We start from the raw sequence: 25076 nt of genomic DNA, 5'->3' as shown, positions 1-25076 counted from the left end.
CGGTCTTGTCTTGTGACACCACATAAGTGCACTTTTAACTTGAAATTGTGTTTTTCCCATTCACCGTTAGTGTTAATTTTTAACATACGCCATGTTATTTTATGACACATTAAAGTGTATTGTTAACCCTAAAATTGTGTTATTTCCTTTCACTAGAGCGTTAATTAACATTCATTGTTTTGTTTTACATTAAAAGGGCAATTGTGTGTTTACTAGCCTAACATACAAGTCACCAAATCTGAAAGTCACCTGCAAGGCTACAGGAAGTTAACATAAACACACACTCTCTTTACTGTTACATCATAAGTTCAGTTTTATTCAAAAAATAAATAACTTCCTAGCACCATAGGAATCAGCACAATAATACGATCAGGCACAACTTAAACATTTACAAATAATGGCACAACATATTGGCTCTCATCTCCACCACAAGCACTTTGTAAGTCGAAAGGCTTATAAATCGCAAGACTGTCTGCTTTAACAACATCTTCCCAAGTGAAGCACAAATATTTTCTGTATTTTCTTTGTTTCTTTGACCTGATCCATCGTCCTCAAAACACTCAGACTCTGGGTTCTGCATGACACTTGTTCCGGCAACGTCTGAGGTGTCTTGGAGCATGCGGAAAACAGTTTGAAAAGACTCTGGCCTTGCTGCATCTCCACTTTGACAAGAATCCTTCTCATGAGAACTAATTAAATGTTTTTTTTTTGAAAACTGAATATGTTGAAAACTGAGGCCTACAACAATCTTGTGCACAAACTAACTGTGATCGAGTCTTAGATGAGAGATCAAGGACTGGCAGGGAACATGCACAGCTTGACAAATGAAACACTTAAACATTTAAGTACTTTAGTTGAAGATTTTTGCACGAAACTCACGAACTCTAGGAGACTCATTTGTTGTTGCTACATCAATATTGTAAACTGTTGTTTGCACAAAGGTGAAGAGCTGGCCCAGGTACTCATCGTACGACAGGTTGAACACGTAGTGGGATTTAAACAGTTCATCAAATGCACCCAGTGAGCTAGTGGCTTGGCAGGGGATGAGCTGTTTGTCCACAACAATGTAGAAAGTGTCAATCCTGTTCCTGGTTCGACCAACAGCAAGGATGTATGGTTGTCTACCTTCTCTTCTCTGAAGGTGTTCATCCAGGCTGCAGGATGACTAAAAACAGAAGGGTAACATCAACACCTTACACTATCAAGTTTTCAACAGCTCACTTGGGTCTATACACCAGAAAAACTGAGTTGTTAAACAAGCCAAGACACACTCTGTGTGTGTGTGTGTGTGTGTGTCCATCCCAATGAAGTCCTCGCTGTTGAAGACTTGTTAGAACTGTAGCCAACGTGAAGACATTCAGTTAATCCTTTTGTCTGACTATGCCTTTCCAAGTAATTTCAAATTGAGTTAAAACATATAAAATACTGGCTGATTGGATAATAAAAAAAAGACATGCATACCTTGTGAAAGTGCAACATTTTGTCCACTGCATCGCTGGGGCTTATCTTGGTCCTCCTCCATCCAGCTGTGGGTGGCAGAAGATGGAGAAGGAGCAGCAGAGAAGCCATGTCACTGTCCCAGGCTATCAGGAGGGAAATGAGGTGAAACAAGCCATTAGTATCAAGCTGGAAAGCCCAAAGTAACCAGCACTTGCTGTTAGGAATAAAAATCAATCATGTCGATTAGCTTACTGGTGTCATCGTTCTCTGTCAGTTTCTCAGCAGCTTTTAGAAGTCGGCACAGCTCAACTGACTGAGTCATGTGTTTGGCCTCATCGATAACCTTGGGCCTGAAAGTTGTGTCCCACCTCTCAAGCATCTTTGAGGCTGTTTCGGCTCCAAACAGCAGAAGGAAGTCTTGATTCAGCTGTTGATCATATAAGCATATGAATACACAAGATTCAAAAAGGTCAGAGTATTGTACTTACATGCAAGCAACAAAACAATGAAGTGGAAATAAATGAAATGAACAACTCACCAGCCCCTTGACATCCAAAAACCGTGGAAATGTTTTAAAGACATCTGTGGCTCTCTGTGGGTCATGCACTAGGTCTTGGCGATATTGAAAGGTTATCTTCATCTTCTGAAACACACTTGCTTCATCATGAGAGTGAATGAGAAATGATATGGCTTCCCTGCAGGCGCCTCCATCAAGCTGCTCAGGCAAAGTGGCTGCCAATCTTCGGCGCTTTGGTCCTTGTGCTTGAGCCACCGTAGCCGTCTTGGCTGGTCTTTTTGCTGTATTCCTGGACATGGTCTTAAGGCGCCATGCTAAATATCCAGTGCCTTTCTCTGCATCATAGAAGTGCTCCTGTTAAATTATTCATAAAAGATCATTACAAAAGTCTTATCATTCATTGATTTTACTACTGACCAAATTTATTCTGATTCCAAGACGAAGCATTTCACTCATTTGATGTCATTTTGCATCCTAATGACAATCTTTGAACTTTGTAGCACACTCATGTTTCAACTATTTTGTCAGACTTAACGTCAATACTATTTTGATAAGTAGCTGCGATGCAGCAATCATTTTAACATAAATCCCAAAACCATTGTCAGTAAACTAGAGTGTTTTCTGGAAATAATCATTTTTTTAAACTTACATAGCCCTTTGGAGAAAAAGGATCCTTTAGTGAAGGAAAGAGTGCTATAATTCCCAGGGCATACCTCTCCTTATGTCTACGGGAAGGCATCCTCCTTTAGAAACAACATTCCAAATCAGTTTATACTGAGTCAAACCCCCATAGATGTTATCTGATCTGATACTGCTCATATAAAACAGGTAAAGACCATATTCTTAAAATACAAGAACATACAACTAAAAAATGCCCCACTTGCTTTGTTAATTCAATGCGACGTATTTTGAAAATTCATTATAATCTTTCTTAATATGATATTTACAATCTAACAATTCACTTAACACTCACCCATGGCTCTCAGTCATATGGCCAGCCAGTATGTTGACAAGCTGTCTCCGGGTGCGGTGAGTGAGTGACTTTTCTGCCTTGTACTCTTTGATGACATCCTCACCCCCAGGTTTGCAAAGCAAAGCATTTTTTACCATCTATTCGAGTGAGAGAAAATAAAGTTTTCAGTGTACAAGTCAGTCTTTTATGATAAAATCATTTTAACAATATACCACGAGATTAAGAGTAAAATCACTGAATCAGGAGGGTTTCTCACACAGAAACTGGAGCAGCAATTTCAGCAAACAAAAAAAAATAGTTTGACACTTTATAATTGCCAAAAATGTAAATTACATCTGCTGCCCTTGAGCACCTCTTTTGCAGCCTCTGATTCAGAAGCCTCTGTGGCAGGCCTGGGTGTGACTTCAGAGCTGGATGTACGTCTGCCTATGGGAATCCTGTTTTCTATTCGACTGGAGCGGTCGTTGTCACTTGCAGAAAGTGATGTGTTGGTATCCGTGAGGGAGGATGCTGAATGATCTAAAGGGGAGAAGTCTAACAAGAAATACAACGCAACTGTGACATGCCTGAAATGTAGCATTTGCCCAGACACTGGTTCAAAATCACACCTGATCCCACATTTTCAAACTGTTTCATTTTTGATAATCTACTTTGTTAAAGTAGTCAAGGCAGAGACATGAGATCTCAACTGATATTTGTGAAGCAGAAAAACCCAGAACATTGATTACAACTGATTTTACAATGAGACATACCTTCCTCTGAAATGTCGTCTTGTGTTGTTGGACTTGGACCAGAATCGATCTGTACCTCAAGAATGATGTCTTCCTCCAGTGTCTGAGCTGGGTAGTTAATATATTACATGTGATCAGAATCAGGTTACTTTTTCAAATAGAAGATGGAGTAAAGAATACAGTTAGAATATAAAGGATTACACTTAAGTGTTTAAAACACAGCTATTGTCAAGAAATGAAACAGTATGATCATACACTTTTAGCAGTTGTTTTTTTCACAGCCCATTGATTTGGCTAATTCTAAATGATGATTTCATTCTAATGAACATCAAAGTAAGTTACTCCTCACTTTTCACTGATGGTGACTTAACCAATATCTGATTTTCTAACAATTTATGGATCACAGAGGAATGTACCTACCTGCATGAGGAATTCTGTCACGTACTGTCAGGCATAGATCTGGACTGGCCTCTATCAGCTCAGAAAAAATGTCTTCCTCAACTACTGTGCTGGTTTCATCAAAAGCATCAAGTTCAGTAGCATCAGGAAGCCCAAACTTGTACTTGACTGTAGGAAGAACATCATGAAAACAGATTGAAAATACATGACGCTGATTTTAAGGTGCAGTAGGTGATTTGCATTTGTGAATATAAGTGTTGAATAGCTCTACTTTTCAACAGCTGTCAATGCTTTAGGGTGTTTGTCAGTAACATAGACCTCTCAGTCTCTCTGCTCTGCAGTAAATGGAGAATAAGTTCCTACTAGTTTGCTCCTGATTGGCTGAAAGAGGGTGTAGGATAGCAGAAAATGTCTTTTCTGTTTATTGCAGAGTGGAGAACCCATGTTTCTGACATAACACTCCGAGATAGTGATGGCTGTCACAATGTAGACCAATTTAACACTTTGAGGGGACAGATGCAATTACTTACATCACCTTTAAACTGCACTTAAAGGATGACTGATCAAACTTCTCTCTTCAACATCTCTGAAGCTACATAATGCTTTTATTTGTGCAGTAACCGCAGCCCCAGAATTTTGGTAATTACCAACACCAGTGTGTACAATGCAAAAAGCTTTTATTAACAAATTGATACCCAAATAGCCATCCTAAATACATATATCCTTGTGTATATTTGTTGTGAGGCCAACTATGAGATGGCTACTCACCTTGAGCGATGAAATCCAAAAAGGAGAACCCTGACAGTAATCTGATGTACTTCTTGGTATTTTGGTACTTCACTTTGAGCAAGATTGCCACATCTTTCGACTGCACCTTGCATAGTAAGTGGAGAAATATGCACAGACTTAATTTTTGAGACTGAGATGAAGGGAGGGAGCAGGTGGCGAGATGTCTGCTGCACAATTTCTGCATCCTCTTTGGTATGAACAAGTGGAACCGATTTATTAAAAAGCAGACAGTTTGAACAGTACTTCTAATCACAAATTACCACAGCCAAAAGTGATCTCTTAAAATGCTTACTTGCCCTGAACATCATCTGAAAAACCCATTCAGTTTGTAGTAACAGACTCGAGAAAACAACACACAAGTCTTCACATCATTTCGGTGGTTGTTACCAGGAAATGTCCGCTTGTAAACCTTTAAGCGAATATTTTCACATAACAATAACCCCAATACCTTACCATCTGTGTAGCCGTTTGTTGTGTTGCATGTTACAGTCGGATTTATTCATCAAATACTTTTGATCGATGAAGTTTAAGGGCATCTAAACAAACTTACCTTTTTTGTTGACTTTTTCTTGTGTTTCTGAGGTTCCTGACATTCACTTGTGTCTTCTTCGCTCCTGGATAGGACTGCATCTGTGCCCAGTGATAAATGGTCCTTATAATCGTCCTCCACTTCATCAGCCAAGAGTGTGGCTGAACAGCAGGGGTTCCGCTCCACCACTTCAACATTGAAAGAGTCAGTGATGGGGGGCATGACTGAGTCTTGGTTTTCTTCTGGGTCATTTTTCACACAGTCTGGAATAATTAATTTATCGCTTTCCCCCAGCCTTTGCTGTTGTCCTGATCCACAGCTTATGTCATATTCAACTCTTTCTTCTCTAGATTTTTTAGGCAGCAGCTTTGACATTTGCAGGTCCATCTGGAGATTAAACTCTGGAGGCTGCTCTCTGACACCAGTGTTTGCTCCAGTGTATTGACCAATACCTGTATATATCATGGGAGAAAATAAAAACACAGATAGTTATCAGTCTATAACCAAAGTACTGACCCCTTAAAGTTGTAATTGCTTTAGCACAACGCAGAACAAAACTTTTCTGTTAGATGCTTAGCATTAGTGGGACCAAAATAAAAACAGAACTCACTGTGCAAAACGCCAGGCTTTAGAGTGATACATACACTCACGTGACTTGTAAAATTACTGATAATTAATGAGTAAGGTCTCGGGGTAAATCGCAGAAGAGAGGGGACTTCGCCTCTCTGTTGCACTCGTAAACTCTTAATGTTTTGTGTTTTGTTGTAAGTCAGGCTCTGTGTCTTTACCATTTGTTTAAAAAAACCACAACAAGCTACATTTAGATCTAAGATCCTACTAGCTAGCTAGCTAGTTCATTCCCTGGTCGTTGCAGACGCACTTTAACTTTGCCATACCGAGATTTAACAACCCAAGTTAAGTTGTAGTAATTAACAAATAGTCAGCTGTAATGTGTAAGTTAACCTAAAGTGACACACCGATCCTCGGTAACTTCATCTCGGGGCTGAGCACCATGTGAAGTATGTTCCGCAGACGTTTGTTTTCCTCGTAGTATGACTCCACAATAGTTTCAAGTTCTCCGAAAACCTCCACAGCCACGGCGGTAAAACGTTCAGTCAAAAAGTTCCGAAAATCCCGGTGCCTGTTGCTGTTCGACATATTGAACACCGTTTAAGTCTTTGGTCAGTTTTTCAGGTTGACTTCTCGACTGCTGCAAACGTACGCGCGCGGAACCTCCTTAAAATCACAACCGGAACATGAAACACGGCACTTCCGCTGAGAAAATTCCTCTCCTTTAGGATTTGCAAACCAGTTTGTCGATTGACGTCCAAGTGGATTTAAATATAATGTCATATAAACACGTACCAGATTGCTACTCTATTGATAACATGTAAAAGTAAGGATAGCAATAAGTGCGTGAATAGTAAAACAGGGTTTAAATACAAAATAATAATCAAAACATTTCTGAAAGATTATGTTTTCAGTGACTCTCATAGATTATATTTGAGACAGGTGGGGCTAAAATGGGATGAATTAGTCAATAAATTATCACACCACGTTACAAAGAGGATTAACTTGAATGTATAGTGTGGGAATAGTGAAAAGGAAAAAAAAATCAAGCACAGATTGAAGAACAAGAGAGCAGGCTGGGCATGGCTGGATTAACCTGTTTTGGATGGTGTGTGGGGAAAAAAATAAGTGTGGGCCTTTAACTGACCAGTGCATGCCGTTTTTCTCTCAGCAGTATTCCGTTTTCTTCATACGAATACAAAGTTATTATTTAGTTTTGTGCACTACGTGATTACAGACTCAAATGACAAAGGTTTGGTGGAAATTCTAGTCCTGCTTGATGGTTTTGTAAAATAAATGTCATTTGTCATGAGATGCGCTACCTACAAAGAAATGAAATGGGACATTGCCAAGAGAGTTTCAACTGTAAGTTTTATCCATCTTTTTTCTTGAATTTCCCTCGGGATCAATAAAGTATCTATCTATCTATCTGACTGAGAGTTTTTAGTACCCCCCTGCATTCAGAAATGTATTTTCCTTATTCTTGCTTCACTTGGATGTTTGACCCTCATTGTGCAAAGTTATGCAGATACAACTATACAAATATTTTTCAAATCAGTGTTTTTACATTTCTTTGATTATGTCCTGGGAGGACCATTAAATAGTTGAGCCACGACACCGACCGGAAGATGGCGACAACGCACCGTTTCGCTCAATAGCAGCCACACATAACAAAAAGATGAAGAAGAAGAAGCAAGCAGCTGGTGACAGCCGAAGTGAACCGCTCCCCCAGCAGTCAGTAAACTAGATCAAACGAAGACATTACTGGACAGCACTGTGGAAGTACAGTAGGAACATTTACTAACGTTTACTGTTCACGGGAGGCGCGTTTGACAACTTCATGTCGACTAGTGGATTGGCTGGCTCCAGTAGGCCAAGTAACATTATTGCTGGAAGTGATGGCATATTGAGTGAACACTGTTGCTTCGAGTATTAGCATAAGTAACGTTGACGTTAGCTATAACGATAGGTAGCTATCTAGCAAGCAAAAGCTAGGTAACCTCAGTGTTTACGGACGCGTCGAGTCGCCCGTTGCTCTAGTCTGTCACGTTATTGACAAAACGCCAGGTGGTCTGGTGCTTACTAAGGATGGGTGACATAAACCCATCGACATCCCATGCATTTCAATCTGAGGTAAGTGTTTTGTGCAACTGTTTTACAGTGAGTAGTTTGCAATCACGGCTAACGACGTTAGCGAACGTCAACTTGATCGAGATTGCACACGATGTAGCAGCTGCTGATTAGTTAGCGTTAGCTTACGGTGTTACTGTTGACATAATGTTAGCTACTGGTGCAGAAATTAGACAAGTTATACGAGCTAAGCATTCAAAGACAAGCTCAGGGAAACTGTCAACTTTCACGACTAAAACTTGACGTTGCGTATGAGAATCAGTCATTAACGTAACTTCAGATGGCACTGATGTCGTTGATGCTAACTTAACGTTTCATCGAAAAGAAAACATTCCATCATCATTGTGGAGCATGCTAACACAAACCTTGGCTAAACATGTTTAGCATCATATTCACGTAATCCACCTTTGTCGTCAGTTAACAGTTGGCCAACACCGATGCTTTTATGATTCAGTGTGATTATTTGTTCGCCCTTAATGCGAATTCATTAATGGCTTCAATGTTTTGTTTGTCGTTCGAAGATAAACTCAGCCTACACTATCCAGCAGCTAGCTTTTTAGCATTAGTTACTTAATTTCTGTGTTTTGCTAACCATCCTAGCTAACATTAGCTGTCGTTTTAGCTGGGTTAATCAGTGGGGGGTTGGAAAGAAGGTTCGCCGACGATTTCAGGTAGAAATGTGTCCATGCGATCAATCAAACTTTCGTTCGTGTTTGTCAACATGTTGGCGCTAGTTTCGTTCAGTTTTGTTACGTCGCATCAAGCCAACCCTCAGTGGTAGTGTGTACAGAGCAGCGTTACGGTTGAGTGCCGATCAGCTCGCTCGTGTCAACGCCATGTCGGATTGTGTATGTTTGATGCAGCTAATGTTTCATTGACGTGACTGTCTTCCAGGGTTTCAGTCCGCCATACAGGAGGAGGAGGACAGTAGAAGATTTTAACAAGTTTTGCACTTTTGTCTTGGCCTATGCTGGTTACATCCCATACCCTCAGGAGGTGAGTTGAGGCAGTCAGTCAGTGCCTGTATACACATCTCGATTTAAACACCTGTATTATTGTATTAAATGTTAAAGAAGTTAATATAAAATGTGGATAACAGGGTTCAAAAATGTAATACCTTTTATTAAATTCCTTCACAGTCTGTATGTATTATTAGGACTAATCTGAAGCGCTTCAAAGCCTCAGCAGTGCAATGGTAATCGAAGTCCATAAAAATGCTTTTTTCTTTCTTTCTTTTTTTGTTTCTAAGAGAAAGGAGAAATAGTATAGTCTAATAGAAATAGTCTCAAGACTGACAAAGAGCTAGAGATTGAGCTCCATTATGGCGTTTAGTCTCCACATACATAATAAACAAGCACGCCAAGTTAAATTGATGTGCTAGCCTGCAGTGCATCTCTTACTTGTTTGTTTGTTTGTTTGACTTGCTATACCATTTTGATGGCTGCGTTTTGGAACTTTTACCTGTCAAATATTAGAGTGAACTACAACAAATTTTCAGTGAGAACAGTTTTTATAACTGCAGCTCAGCAAAGGTAACTGTGTCTCATGTGAACATGTGTTCATAGGCGCATGCACGTCTGTGGGAACCTTTCCAGACAATATGTGTGTGTGTGTTTGCACTCCTTATAGGTGCACCTAATATTTAAACCATTATTATTTAGTATCTTAGTCAGCGTTTGGTTAGAACCGAGTCAGCCCTGGAGGATGTGATTGCCATGAGGGCAACAACCAGTGGCAAGGCGGCCCAGTTAGAGAAGAAGAGCATACTGTTTAGGAACACCCACACAATCGTTTCATCAGTTCGTATGTGTGAGAGTGAGAGGGAATGTCAATATTTCCAGTAAGAGTTTAAATATTAACTAATATTAATCTTGTTTTATTATTTGTCACATGCAGTTACACAAGGCCACCAGTTAAAACAAGAAATTGTCTGTGAGTGGCTGGTAGATAATATCACAATCATGATCCACTATCTAAACTGTGATGTTTGTTTTGATTTTTGAATCAACTGTATACTGTAACCTGTGATTCCATTCATTTGCACCTTTTAACACACAATAGTCCACCATGCTGCTAGCTGTAACTCACACTGCATGATTTACAATATGCCACCCAAAAAGAGACACATGAAATGATTTATTTGTTCACATAGTGTGAAGGTTAGGTGAAATTAGAGGACAATAAATACCACAGTTTCTATGATGTGCTTGAAAATTAGATTGCAGATGCACACATGATGATCTAAAGTCATCAGATTGCCTACACAGAGGTGACATCCTGCTATTCTGCATCCCTGGCAAAACACTGCTTGAAAACAAGCGCTTGACTGTTGTCGCTTTCTTCGAAACCCCCCAAAAAAAGACGAAGAAGGGTGACACCCTTTTTTCAGTATGAGCACAAGTGATGTGAACTGATGTTTGACAGATTAACTTCCTCTTCCTCCCTGCCAGCGTGGGAGTGGGGGGGGGGGGTGTCTTGATTTTGACCCATTTTGTTCAAACTGTGGTTGTTCCGTTTTTCCATCTCTTTTTCTTCTGTCTCTCTCTGTAACACATGCTATGTTTGTTTTCATTTCCGCTCCCTCTGCCTGTGTACATTTTGTCACATGGTACAAAGCTCTCTTGTCATTTGTTGACAATATGATGAGTTTTACGCAGGAGATCTCCTTGCTCGTGCAGATTTTTTTTCACATAAAAATGAGAGCTCACAAAGGTCTGAATTTGAATTAAAAAAAATGATATAAATTGTGCAGTACCAACAAACAAGGTGAAAGGACAATACATAAGCAATGCCAGTCTCATAGCTGATCGCTTTTTTATTTTTTGGATGGATTCACAACACCAGCCATGCTGTATTGTTAAACAAGAGACTTTATGAAAATGAGAGCTGAATAGTCTGAAGCTGCACGGACCTTTGAATTTGCACTTTATATCATGCACAACCTGGCAATTGCCATGATTGGTAATTGGGAATGTTATACATATGCATATTTTGAATCTTTGAGTCACCAGCCTTTTCTCCTGACCTGTACTTCTGCATTTATTGTTGCAGGACTCCCCACTCCGCAGTAGTTCCAGCCCCCCCAACAGTACAGGCAGCACAGCTGACAGTGATGGTTGGACTCCTGGACCCCCAACCTCTTGTCCCCAACGCCCTCCCAAAGTGCCCCAGGACAGGAGTAGGAAACGTCCACAGTCAGGAGCCCCACTGTCCAGTCACACCAAGAAGGATGTGAGTTGAGCTGATGTGACATCATTAGCCTCATGTGTTCATCTTCATCGCTTTTTGACACGCTTTTTTTCCCCCTCTTCTGCAGCACACAATCCCCAGCCTGCACCCAGATGAACACAGGAAAGCTGACAAGCTGAAAAAGAAGAAAAGGAGAAAGGAGAGGGAACATTCGGCTGGGGAAGAGAGCGAAGTTCAGCGGGCCCACTCAAGAGAGCTGCAGTACCCTGTCTCATTTGGCGGCCGAACAATCAAAGAAGAGCCTGATGATGATATCAGCATTCCCCTCCACCCCCAGCATTTGCCCAGTGGAGGGCCCTGCAAGGAGGAACCCAAGGAGGAGCGTCAACACTGGGATGGCCAAGAGCTTGAGGAAGGGGTGGTAAGAATACAGAAGGTGGAGGGCTTTTCAGGAAACAGAACGGTGTTCCGCCAGGGGAAACAGGTGGTGTTCAGAGACGAGGATGGATCAGGAGAGGATGAAGACATCATGGTAGACTCAGGTAAGGCTTTTCATATTGCTGCATGTATTAAATAATTACAGGTTTGACAAAGTGACTAACCTTAACATATGCATATGCTCTCTGCTACGTTCTCAGATGACGACTCGTGGGATCTGGTGACGTGTTTCTGCATGAAGCCTTTCGCCGGCCGGGCTATGATCGAGTGCAACAAGTGTCACACCTGGATCCACCTGTCGTGTGCTAAGATCCGCAAGAGCCACGTGCCAGAGACATATGTGTGCCAGAGCTGCCGAGAGACACACGGACCCCCAGACACCCGCCGCTCCCACCGCTCGCGCGTAGCTCCCAGCAAACATCTGCTAGACTGACCCCCCCACCCCCAGACTGAACACTGAACTCTGACCCCTTCCACTCCTGCCTTCCCCTGCACCTGCTGGACTGACCCTTCCTCAAATTCAGGTCTTTCACCCTTCACTGTCTGTCCGTCATGGTCAGCCGGGAACCCATATTTTCTATGAACACTTTGTTGGACCTATCCCAAGCCTGTTATCCCATTTGAAAACAGTATGAGTGCTATTTTAGATTTAATAAGGTTTGGTTCTGCTTCCCTACAGATTCTGTGCGTAAGGCAATCACTGAATGGATGTCCGTCTGTAGATGACATTAGCATAGCAGCAAACCGCTACTGTTGGGACTTGGTGAATCGTGAACACTGGAAACGTTTGAACTGCCATATAAAGATAATACCTTCACAACTGCCACCCACTAAGGTGCATGCTGGGATTTGTGGGAAAGACAGTTTGCACTTGTCTCACCTTTTTTTTTCTGTCAGATGGACAGCTGTGTCATTCTGATTAAACTGGATTTGATTTCTCTTAGATGCCTCTATTACAATTAACCGTTTAAAATGAGAAAACAAGATAAGCCTTGTGTTAATTGCTTCAGATGGTGCTATAGTATTAAGCTGAGGTATATTCCAATAGAACAAAGATGTAGGATGAGAGAGTAGCATCTGCATCTGCTTCACCTGTTTGTTGTTCTGTTTTGTTATTTAAGACATCGTGAACGAATATCACTGAGGCTTTAAGCCCATGCAGTGGAACCAAGCCCTCGTTCCTCTTCCTTCTACTTCACAAACTGTCTTCCAGCCTCGGCTACCCCACCGAATCAGTATGTTACTTGGCCACACATGGAGCTTTTCACACACTTTGCTTTTTGCAGAAGTGTTCTTATTTCATTCTGTGTCTGAGGCGGGGTTTTTTTTGTTGTTTGTTGGTTTTTTTGGGTCATTATGCATAACTTAAAAAAAACAAACAAAAAAAAGCCAGATAACTGACAGGATTCAGAAAACATGTTTTCAGTAAAGGTGTTTTTGCTGCATTTCATGACCTGATCAAACGTTGGTATTGTTCATGAATACTTTAATTTTCCAAACCATTATTAAAATGTATGTTTTTGTTTTCAGCTGTTTAATGCTGATGACAACGTTTTCAGAGACAAGTATATTTATAGAAGGGAATTCCTGAGGCCGTCCTGTTTAAGTATCAACAGATAAAAAAAAAAAAAGCTATCTAACCTAACCGGAATAGTGTTAGAACGATTCTCTCGAGAGTCCAGTTGAAATTTTGCATGTAAGTGTGTGTTTGTTTGAGTGGTTAACACTACGTGAGAGTGTTGGCAATGCATGTGCTGCTATGAGTTGATCTCAGCTAAGCTCCATGGTTTTTGGTCTTTTCTAAGATGGTGAAATGGATGCCTTCATAAAGGACCACAGCCAAGGTTGGGTTTTGTTGTTTGTCTCTGAAGGGACAGATCAGAAGAACAGATCTCAGTCTCTTATCACCCCCTCACTAACATTTTCACAGCAGTATTCAGTTGCTTCCATATGCAGCAGGTTTAAAATATATATTTTTAGGGCTTTTATCCCCTGAAATTTGCAATTTGGATGAAAGATTTTAAACTTATTCATGTGCCATCTGCTGTTTCTGATTATATAAAAGCCATACTGTAGAGTGACAGATTTTAGACTCAGAGCTTTGGATATTAGTCCAGGATGGGGTTTTACAATGCAGAATCAATGACTTGACCAGGGAACGACTAACACACACAATGAATGTTTGGTTTATAAAGAACACTTTTCCAAGAGTTTAAAAGTGGTTAAGCCCATCTCTGCACTCTTGTCTTCTGGTATTGACAAAAGTTGGTTAACTGGTTCGTTCCCAGCAGTCACCCAGGTGGTGATGGGTTTTCAAGACGCACACAGACCTATCAGCGCTGCTGTTTCTCGGGACATTCATGTCTCGATGAGAACCTGAAGACAAACTTCTAATTTTAGTCTGCATCTTTAAGACATCATTGTAATTAATGTTAACAATGCTCATTGTGCTACGGCTCGTTTATTCCGATCCTGGGTTGTCCTATCCCCTTATTGAGAAAGCGTTGTCTGTACTGTGGTGCAAACCGTTTCTGTGAAACTGTTGTAAACTATTGTAAATAAAGAGTTACCATTTTAACTTGCTGCTTTTTGTCTTTTACAAAAGTGCACAGTGCACTTTTTTTTTAAACTTTAAGACACGTGTATATTGCCTTTGAAATGAAACAGGAATTCAACTCGGCTCATATTTATTGTAGTCTTAACAAGACAGAGAACACAGGCTCCTCAACCATACAGTACATTTACCTACTAATGTGAGTCAGTTTGGGTGATGGACTGGAGTGGAACAGCAGGGAGCAGTCTTTCTGCTGGCCTCATGGTGGCACTAGAGCAGATGTGAACAGCTGACCTGTCAAAATACCTTACAGCACACAAAACAAGAGAGAAGACAAACTACGAACAAAATCAGTGCAAAAACGGCTGCTGTGATCGTGGGCCAAATGCCAGACCACCGAAGAGACGGTCACAGTAACGTGTACAGCTTTAATTAGAGGTTTCAGCACCACTTTCATGACAACTAGCCTCTAATGTTTGTGTGAAATACTGTACATTTTGTGCAAAATATTACCTTTGTATTCAATAAAATACAATTTGCATCCTACAGTAGTGGTTTTGTTTCCAGGGAATCCCAGTGGCTCATTGCAAGACATAATTTTATGTTTCCCTTTGTAGTTGGTATCAATCCACATTTATGTCTAATGAGACACAAACAGATTTGGATAAAGAATAATGTCTGACCAAACAGGAGTAGCTGTACTGTGCATTTGATATTAAAAACTCTGGGACTTCTGTACAACAACACCTGTCTACATCTTAACACAAAGTGCATCATAGGATAGCAGATTTCTCCATGCTATAGCAGAGGTAAGTTAGTGTGTAGATCATCATGTAAAATAAGCCCTGGCTGACAAGTATGGTTGTAGCATCTACATTACGATGTATAAGACATTACATGGTATTAGCTCAATAATTCAGTATTTTTTAATTAAATAAAAATTAGAATGGCAAAATAGATGGCACAGTACAACTGAAAAGTGAGTAAAACAAATGAAAGTTGTCATGTAAATGTGCATGTAAATCAGTAAAATATTTTTAGTGTGGCTCAGGTCAGCTCTGGTAACAAGTTATTGTCTGTCACAGTGACCACCTCAGCAGCACACACAATGTGCATGAGGAAGAGCGTCGACCTGTGCCCCCTACTGGTAGCACCCCAGCCACAGCATGCCTTAAGAATTATAGCAAAAAAAAGAAAAAAACAGCTTGGGCTGCAACTGCACAGAGGTAATCAATAAGCACTGACGCAAATCAAATCGAAGTGGAATTTCTGCCCTTAAATTGCTGTCTAGCCTGGGATATTAAAAAATCTGTATGGAGAATTCAAGCCTGCCTCTCCTTGGTTGAATCACTACCATCAAAGGGCATCTCTATCACTTTCCCTCCCTGTACAGTTCCTCCCCCCAACTTCTGTATCACAACCTCTTCACATATATATGTTTTGAGCACCAGTTTACAACTGCTGACAGGCACCCCAATGAGCAGCAGACACGTCACTAAAAGGCATAATAAATTAGGGTGAGACATTTCAACAAGTAAACAAAAACATGAATTACGCACTCAATCCCAGTCAAGGCCAGCCTCAGGGTCACTGAGACATGAGCCTGCAAAGTGTTACTCTAAACATTTGCATGAGTTAGTGAGATAGCCGGCATGTTTTAACATTGTCAGATTCAAAAAACATACAGGACAAAGGACTACGATGATATGGGGTAAATCTACGGCTCATCTGTAAATACTCGACATAACAAATGTCAAGACACATTGTTAAATACATCACTTTTAGCTCATCATTGATAGGAATGGTTACCACGTCCGCAGTGACCTTCAGCCCCCCACGTGTAGTGCATATATAAAACTATGTTCAGGGCCAGTGTCTGATCTCCCGCAGCAGGCAGGTATTTGTTCAGCCCCGTCAAGTGTGGCAGACTACAGAGACACAAAGGCGTGACACCTTGTAGAAGCTGACTCCTGTATTCTGCTGAACCTCAGAGATAGCCCACAGGAAAAGGAGGAGTGAAGGAACTCAATAAACAGATTCACTAATACCATGACAGAGGAGGACCAAAGGAGAGGAACAGACTTATTGTTGATGTGCCCCCTCTGTTCTAGGGTTCCTCTGTTTACACAAAGTCTGTTTTTCTTTTCTGCATTTTCCCTCTGGTGCCCCAACAGTGCTGGGTTCCTAGGACTCAGACTCTATTCTGTGAGCTGAAAATACAAAAAGAAAATAGAATTCCAACATGAATACGTGCATGGACTGTAGGCTGTGGTGATGCTGCAATTAGTGTGCAGCTACATTATAATAATGATGAACCTTAGGTAAAGCGGCTGCATACTAACATTGCTTGGGTATCCGTAGCGGATCAGTGTCTGCAGAGATGACTTGGTGCATGACACCTCTGAACTGGTACAGTAATTTAAGACTCTTCTCCTCTCCCACACAGGGGTCATAGAAGCCCGGCAATCCAGCCTGCACACAGAGACACAATTGAATGTATGGAAAGCAAATGAGACCATTATTCATCTTCTTTTCCATGCTGTTTAGTCTGTTATATTGTTAATACATACAACCAATAATAAATTGTTAAGGTAGTTTTATATCACCAGCTGGTCTATAAATGTCAATGCAAATGGAAATCTGTGTTGGTGAACCCAGGTCTATGCTCCTGCACACATGTGCCAGCCAAAGGCTCACTACAGGACCACAGCTGTTGACTGCTGCTTATTCATTGATTTGCATATTTGAACACTGTCCTATACTGCGACTATGCCAGTGTGCATCTGTTTAAGCTGCTGAAATGTAAGGAAATAATGTGAGAAACACATGCCGAGTAGTAAACAGCAGTCGGCAGCAGGGGTTCTAGCGTGCCATCCACGCGTATGCAGGTGCATAGAGCGGCGTTCACAAACACGCCTATATAAAACCATAGTAACAGATGTATAAAACAGCAAGCAAAAGGAGGTGAATAATGATCTCACTGGTCTTCCATAGCTGTAGATAATCAAATGGACACACTGACATGTAAACACACAAACACACACACACACCTTAGAAGACTCTGTGAGGATGAGTTTGGAGTCTTTGACCAGGCACTGCAGAGGCACAGTGACGTCAATCACCTTTGCTTTCTCCTGCTTCTGGCTAGTGTCTGACACAAACTTTCCATACCAGGCATTCAGGATGATTAGACCTAGACAGTAACATATAATTTAAGTGTTAAGTACTTTCATGTAACTTCGAATGTGTGCATTTAGAAACAGAGACCGAATACCAGTTGCACTTGATATGAGGAGAGGAAATTTATTGTGTTACTGTGTGAATTCTTCCTGCAGCTGTGCAAACACAGAAACTATGCCAGCTATGTCACGCTGTAGCATGGCAACAACACTCCTCCTTCTATGTTATCAATTTCTATCTCTATTTCTTAGACAGTGCATCTAGAGGGTGCTGTGAACACATTCCAAAGGGTGACAGATCCATGCTGATAACCACATGCACTCTCTACACAAACCCAACAGAAAATCCATCAGCACACTGATATCGCAGTTTTGATTTAGGCCAGTGTACAGTGTTCACTGGTGTTCTGTGCACAGACTTATGAGCAGCATGAAGATGAACTACTTCATCATCACTTGCTCCATGGCAGTAGATGATGGAAGTCAGACTTAGAAAAACAGGATCCTGGAGCTACAATACACAGTCTTACACAGCTAACAGCAACCATGAGATATGTGTTTGAGTTACACACTTGGATTTTTACCAAGTTCTGATTGCTGGCTGCAAACTAAAAGAAAGTTCTCAGTGTCTCACCCTCCTGTAGCAGCTGTGTGCAAGTGTGTGTATGAGTGTGTATGAGTGACTGAGTGTGTGTGTGTTGTTCACTCACCCATCTTGGATTCTTCCGCCTCTATGATTCTCCTCACAGACTCCTGCATCAGCAGAACCTGCAGAGGAGCCAAGGGAGAAAGACGAGGAGAGAGACGAGGAGGAGGAGGAGGAGGAGGAGGAGGGGTGGAGAAGAGCAAAATAGAATAGCATAGGAGAGAAGTTTTCAGACAAAATGAGGAAAGCTGAACCTAGAAACAATGATCAATGATCCCCCACACACAACGAATAACTGTGTGGTTGCATGTGAGTGCGAGTACTCACGGCAGACTCTGCCTCCTGCTTCTTCTTGGCGATGTCTGTGGCTGAGCTCTTCCGCTGCAGCTCCAGCTCTCTGAGAGGCACAGAGATACAAAAAGGAGACATCAACACTAGGATTCACTGTGGAGGCTCTCTATGATGACAGTGTAAGTGTGAAAGAAGCCCTGATAGTATGAACAACACCCATGCTCAATTTATGGCGGTGTACTTGCCTCAAAAACTATTCCTCACACATAAAAAAACAAATATAATAAATTAAAATGTTCTACTACTGTGGCTGCAGATTAAAATGGGAGGTAATGAGGACAGGAGGTGTACTGACTGCTCTTTTTGTGCTCGTGTATATGGGATGATGATCAGTCGGTGAAGGGCCATGTAGACCAGAAGGGGTCCCACAGTAGCATAGAAGACAGCACTGGGCAGAAGCTGATCTGTCAGGTGGACTGGAAACAGGTATGTTTGACTGGCACGTGACAACCTGCACAGAGACATCAGCACAAACATACACACACATTGGAAAATAATTCATAGGGAGACAAGGACTCGCGAGAGAGTGAGATCATCTTTTGGATTGGCCAGTACTTGATTTTGAGTGTGACTCCCTGAGGGACCCCGATGCTGACAGTGGCTGACAGGACACTGTGTCGGCTGATCTTCCTCTCTGCTCCGTATTCCACCACAGTACCAAACCAGCCCGTCCTGGAAAGGGAGGAAGACAAAAATGAACAGAGACCATCGGTGGACTAAAGTCGGACAGAGTGAATGATACAGCCAGGAGATTAAAATATTCACATGCTGTTGTTGTTCACTCAAGATCACATGTGTGTGGCCAATGGCTTTCTTCTTCCCTTTGTATTAAATTTTCTTTTATTTCAAGTTTATGTATTTTTTCCTACATTGTTGCATAACTGTGTAGTGCTTCTTACCTCCTACAGTGATTTTAATGCTGCATATTGTCCTAACTCTGTTCCTGCATAGGTATAATTTCGTGTTCCTTTGTTGAATTAAGTTAATGAAATATGTGGTTTGCAGACCACATAATTACGTGATTTACTCGACACATAGGACGTTTGATACGTAATGTTTTGTTCATTAATGATCACAAAACAATTATTTTTTATCTTGACATAACAAGGATTATGAGACAATCTTGGCAACACCAAGGAAAAGAAAGCTTGTTATGTAACAGGCATGTACAATTTTCTTGCAATAACAAGAATATTAAATTAAAAACCACTTTAAATCCTTCTAGTCACTTAAAGAAACTTAATACCAGGCAGAAAGGCAGTATTTTCAGCTGGTGTTAAGTTGCTCTTTAACAAGGAAATTCCACCAACTAATCAAAGTGAACTAATCAACAGAATCTTTTTCATATAGCTGAATTTTTTCACATCACCTGCCTGGTAAACCAGCTGATTTAGAGAGAGGATCTTTGAGAAAGGATAAGTAGTCAGACGTACTTAACAGAGCCTTTAACTTTAGTCTGGTCCTCATCCTGGAACTTGTACTGGTAGCTCATCATTAGGTAGGAGTGAGGCACACCCAGCTGGAAGATTCGGGGACATTACAAGCAGTAATAAAGTATATAAAGTGGAAAAAAATCTAAGGGTTAAGTAAGTCACACGTCAGTTACAGTAAAGACGGAACTGTAGAGCACCTGCAGAGCCAGAGTAAAGTGGCTGCTCTTCGTGTCTCGGACAAGGCTGGTGGTCATGGCGCTGTTGGGCCCCCAGCGCCACTGCAGATAACCCATGGTGTTCTGGTCCAGGTGGCGTGCTGTCATCAGAGAACAGCTCGGCCTCAGACCTCGAGGAGAGAACTGCAAACCGCACTGGGCAGTCAAGAAACTGGACAGAGAGAGTAGATAAAATTGGAAAACCTCCAACAGACTCACAATGGTGTCCATATGTGAATAAAGTACATATTAATCCCCAATATCAATCTGTTCAGCCTTACCACCGTGGAGTGACGTTACGAAACACCTTTAACCCAATGAGAGGTCCAAGTATGTCTCCTGCGCCAAATTCCACCTGCAGAGGCGAATGCACAGAAACCAAGTGATTGTAGACGGGAAGGTTGTGCCAAAATGACTTAAAATTTTTATTATATTATCACATTCCAACTTCACTTCTAACTCTCTATGTCTGCCCCACCTCTGGTTTTAACATGGTGGCCTTGTAAGAAACTTTCTCATACTGTAGCGAAACAGTACACTAAAATATAGTTCTGAAAACATTTTAATTTTATTTTATGTATTTGACCTTTAACAAAGCACACTCAAAATCCCTCTTAAAAAAATATCTCTGTAGGCTGCAGCTCATATTTGTGCTTTGTATGATGTATTGTGCAATGCCGTTCAGGTGTGTCTGTGCGTGTGCGTGGATGCAATTGTATGTACCTCTCCCCAGCCCTTGGCTGAAGTAACTCTTCGTACAGTCATGTTAATGTTGCCTCCTCCAGTCCCATTGTGTGTAGAGAGGGAACCAGACAGAACTGCTGTGTCAGAGTTTGTCAAAGGAGCCTGAAGAAAGACAGGAAAGTTGCGCCTGATAAAACAGAGAATAACACGGTGACCCTGGCCCAGATAAGTAGCTGTGTGGAGGGTAAATGCTAAGTGTGTGTATGTTTTGTTGTACCTCTATGGACTGGGAAATGTGCATCTTGTTGATTTCAATATGGGGAAACCCTCCTCCTGGAATCTCTTCAAAATCCTCTTCGTAGCGGTCAAACAGGTCTGTTGCATCCACACCCACGCTGATGGTGCCCTGAATGATGAGGGAGTGAAGGGACGAGATTGACAGCATCAAATGAGAGAAGAAGGAAAAAAGGAAAAGGGTGAAGGATTATCATGAAATGAATGTAAAAACCATCCGCGGTCAAAACCAAGTTGTGCTACACAATTTATTGAGCACATCTGCATAAAAGTGGTGGCCCAAACAAAGACACAGTGAAAGTAGTGAAGCTGACAAAGGGATGAGGTTTAGTTGTGACTGAGAAAACCTTGGGGTTAGTTCTTTGCTGCAGTCTCCTCTCTTCTCTTTCTCTCTGCAGCCTTTCGTACTCCTCTCGAATTTCTGCTGGAGTTCTCTTCCTCTCCACCACCTACAGAGAATCACCACCGTAAGTTATCAGTAGTGAAATTATGTTAACACTGTATGTCTAATACAGCAACAAACCACTCAATTTTAAGACCAAAACATTATGTTAGACAGAACACATACCTCCCAGCCTTCCACCTCAAGCCCTTTCTTCCCAAATATGTCATAGATGGCTCTGGAGTGATCATCACTCAGCACTGAGGAGAAAGAGGGAAACAGTGGTTCTGTTTATGTAGGTGTTTATATGTTTTGTAAGGAATTTTGTCCATTTTCATGCCCTGGTCCTGAAGAAACACTTCTTAATTTCACCTGTGCTGTTGAAATAAATGGTTTGAATTTCAGCTGGTGTATGTCTGCAAGCATCCTTTACCTTCGTATGCCTGGTGCACCTGGTTAAAAAGCCGTTCAGCCTGACTTTTCAGCTCAGGGTCTCGATGTTTGTCAGGATGGTAGAGCATACACAGCCTCCGATATGATGCCTTCAGCTCCTCCAACGTAGCCTGTGACAAGAGAGGAAACAGGTCTAACTCCTGTAGAGGGCTGAAAATAACAATTATTTTCTTAATTAATTAAACTGCCAAATACTTTTGAAAGGGAACCAGCAATTTAGTGGCATTTTGCCTTGTAAATGATCGACAAAAACTGTTGCATATTAAATTTTTACAAGAGGTCATTTCAGCGTCGCTCCTGAGTACTGAACCCAATGCAGCTACATTTGAGGATTTTTTTTCTTAAAAGAAATTGGAAAAACAGTGCATTACATTAAGCAAGGGATTAAAGGTGTGACAGTATGCTTCCTGTTAGACGACCCGATGTTACCTAGCGTTATCCGGTTGAACGTCCCAACATAAGTCCTAATCGGGCCTCTCAGTCTGCCTACTGTATTGCAAACTGTGATTTGAGAAAGTGCTCCTCGATGCAGACACATGTCTATTTTTTTGCAAATAGCAATCTTAAACTTCAAACAATGCATGAACTCTAGTTAAGATGAAACGTCCTGCTCGTTCATGCTTTTGCATCATCAACCGGTCTTAACCTCCACGTATGATGGTGCTGATGAAGACCGTTCTGAACTGATGGTTGATGCACCGACTGCAGACCACTTCCTCAATGGAAATCGACCCGGTAGTCACGGCGAAAGGTCCGTCACCATTCACTGTCAGTATAAAACTGAATTAACCGTACCTCTTTCCTGACGTTGAGTAGAGAATAGTAGTCCTGGTTATTAAACTCAAAATCATCATCTAAGGACGCCGCCATGTTTGCGTTTTTGTCCCGTCCCGCCCACCCCACCAGTGTTCTGGAAGCTCATTGGCCAGAAGGAGAGCCGCTTGGTCGAGGAGCGGAAGTCGTTCTGTCGCTCTCTGCTGGCTGTGATTGAACTCAATGAGAATGAGGTTTGACACTTTCATACAAAAAGAGAAAGTATTGCCAGGAGCGGCTTTTTTCATTCAGAGGATGTTGGATTTGTCACTGAGTGAAAAAAACAACACACTGTCTTTTCCTCTCCTCTGTTTCTCGGGGAAAGCAATCGGTAGGTTATCCTTTCACGGCTAATGCTAACTGGACAAACACCATCGACTCACAAGAACAGGGGTGCCTAAAGCAAACGCGTGTTGTTTGGTGTCGATAATACGCAAAATTATATTAGGATCCTCATAAAGTGCAACTCTAGAGCTGCCATATCATGAAACATAATTAATAAATATGTGACTGCATATTGACAGTTGCCCACTTTGCCCAGTTGGTAACCTTGAACCTTTAGGTAAGTGAACGTATTTGCATTTTATGCTGCTTTATATTTCTACTGCACCATACTTCTATAGGAAACATCGTACTGTTTATTATGCTGCATTTGTTTGACAGCCATATTTCTTTTGCAAATTAAACAAAACATGTCAGTTTATTATCGGTTGACAGAATAATATGCATTGCTATGGGTTGATCTACCAAACATAAAGCCATTAACATGCGCTTCCTCACAACCAGCTTTGAAATGCTGCTCATATATTAATGTATCATTAAAAATAATTCAGAAACATGGTCAGGAGAAACAGCAGATGTGCAGGTAAGTAGCCTACTTTTTTCTGATAATTAATTAATAAGTTTTGAATGCAGGACTTTTACATGTAAAGAAAATCCTATTTTTAGTACTTAAGTTTTAGGATCTGAAAACATCTTCCCCCTTTATACATCACATAAATTGAACATTATTACTAATGCATCAAGATATAGGAGAGAGTAAATTTTTGATGTTGCATAGTGGTCCTCATTTTTATTACAAATGACGTGTATAGCTGTCAGACAACTGTAATGGGGTAAAAGGTACAGTGTTGTTATGAATAAGACTCAGCTCCACATTAACTGCAGAGCAAAAATGACATACAGTGATGCTTATTAGATCATTCTTTATTGATTACTTGTCAGAAATTGGATACTTAAGTATGGATGACTAAAAATTAGACTGAAGTAGTGTAGTACTTGAGTAAATATGATTACTCTCCACCAATACTCGTACTCATGTGAGTTATAAGAATATTTTTTTGTTATTATTTGTCACACTCTCCATTTAAAAGTTGTACACACCAACCTCAGTGTTGTGCACTGCTGTGCTCAGACATGACAATTATATGAAATGTCTTTTGTACGTTTTTGCATGCAGCATCACTCCTTTCAGCAGACAAGAACACGCGGTTTTGATAGTTTAAGATATTTTTTTTGTGACTACATATCTCATATATCTGTTTCATTTATTGTCATTCATCTTGCTTGCAAGAATCGTGTGTCCCTCTGCACTTTAGAGACGACGCAAAACATACGTCGCTGTAGATGAACCAGTTCAAAACCTCACATTTTCGTGAAGCGTGTCAACGGAGAGGATCGTCTCTGTCAAGCACAAGTCTTTGGTGCAAAGGCGATATTCTACCCCGAGGCACACAGTGACAGTGTGGGTTTGAAACGAGAACACAATGGTCTCAGTTAAGCTCCTCTGTTTAGAGGGGATAGCATCTGGTTTGGAACGGTAGTATCAGTGAGAATGGTGCGATAGAGTCGTTACAAACTTAACTTCCCGTTGGGAATACTAGTCCAGCAAAAAATTCAACCATTTCCTTCCGGAACCAAAAGAGATAACAACAACAAGAGGAGACGGGTGGGTCATATTTTTCAATTCACCCTGTAAGTTTTCACCTGAACTGTCACCACTTCAGCTCAATAACACGGCTCAAAGGAGGCAGGTAGTGAGTGCGCACTGACTGTGTGGGCGCGCGGAGCTGTCCTTTCAGCACCGCGAGCTTCAGCACCACAGCGAGTGACAGCAACCCTCCACCAGCCCGTCTAAAAACCCAGAACCCTGATGGAGAGTTTTTAGGTGCGCGGTTTAGGTTTTGCGCTATTGAGATTCAAGGTTTTTTTTTCTTTTAGGTAATTTATGGCTACATGCGACCTTACATCGCATGGCTTTGCGTGTAAAGAAATGAGCGCGCGTGTTTGTATGTGTGCTGTGTATGCGCATGTTGGCGTACGCTGTGTGTGTGTGTGAGAGAGAGAGAGAACGAGAGAAGACGATGA

The 25076-nt window shown here is 41.3% G+C and overlaps 3 protein-coding genes across 4 annotated transcripts; 1 reads left to right on the top strand and 2 right to left on the bottom strand.

The window, feature by feature from the left end:
* Positions 1-288: 288 nt before the first annotated feature.
* On the bottom strand, positions 289-6651 carry LOC124056643. 2 transcript variants are annotated; one of them, XM_046384282.1, is made up of 12 exons: positions 6356-6651; positions 5400-5830; positions 4829-4934; positions 4082-4228; positions 3683-3769; positions 3283-3449; positions 2931-3067; positions 2607-2700; positions 1979-2311; positions 1693-1867; positions 1462-1583; positions 289-1165 (listed from the first exon to the last, which is right to left on the bottom strand). In XM_046384282.1, exons 1-12 carry the CDS (start codon positions 6534-6536, stop codon positions 851-853), a joined length of 2295 nt encoding a protein of 764 aa, XP_046240238.1. In that variant the 5' UTR covers positions 6537-6651; the 3' UTR covers positions 289-850. The 2 variants fall into 2 exon arrangements, with proteins under 2 accessions (XP_046240238.1, XP_046240237.1); XM_046384281.1 differs by having other exon boundaries at positions 3283-3464; positions 6356-6650.
* Positions 6652-7613: 962 nt separating this feature from the next.
* On the top strand, positions 7614-13909 carry phf13 (PHD finger protein 13). Its single transcript, XM_046384280.1, has 5 exons — positions 7614-8081; positions 8973-9074; positions 11130-11309; positions 11395-11809; positions 11906-13909. Exons 1-5 carry the CDS (start codon positions 8037-8039, stop codon positions 12136-12138), a joined length of 975 nt encoding a protein of 324 aa, XP_046240236.1. The 5' UTR covers positions 7614-8036; the 3' UTR covers positions 12139-13909.
* Positions 13910-14375: 466 nt separating this feature from the next.
* LOC124056640 (dnaJ homolog subfamily C member 11-like) lies at positions 14376-22783 on the bottom strand. The gene is made up of 16 exons (XM_046384279.1): positions 22692-22783; positions 21877-22006; positions 21630-21703; positions 21409-21510; positions 21045-21173; positions 20807-20929; positions 20365-20438; positions 20066-20255; positions 19869-19954; positions 18991-19107; positions 18731-18886; positions 18412-18481; positions 18149-18206; positions 17310-17452; positions 16602-16731; positions 14376-16469 (listed from the first exon to the last, which is right to left on the bottom strand). Exons 1-16 carry the CDS (start codon positions 22764-22766, stop codon positions 16444-16446), a joined length of 1683 nt encoding a protein of 560 aa, XP_046240235.1. The 5' UTR covers positions 22767-22783; the 3' UTR covers positions 14376-16443.
* Between the last annotated feature and the right edge of the window lie 2293 nt (positions 22784-25076).

The sequence above is a fragment of the Scatophagus argus genome, chromosome 3, assembly GCF_020382885.2.
Source record: "Scatophagus argus isolate fScaArg1 chromosome 3, fScaArg1.pri, whole genome shotgun sequence".
In the NCBI taxonomy this organism is placed as follows: domain Eukaryota; kingdom Metazoa; phylum Chordata; class Actinopteri; family Scatophagidae; genus Scatophagus; species Scatophagus argus.
Note: the sequence above shows the minus strand (reverse complement) of the source record. Positions and strands in the feature narration are given on the sequence as shown.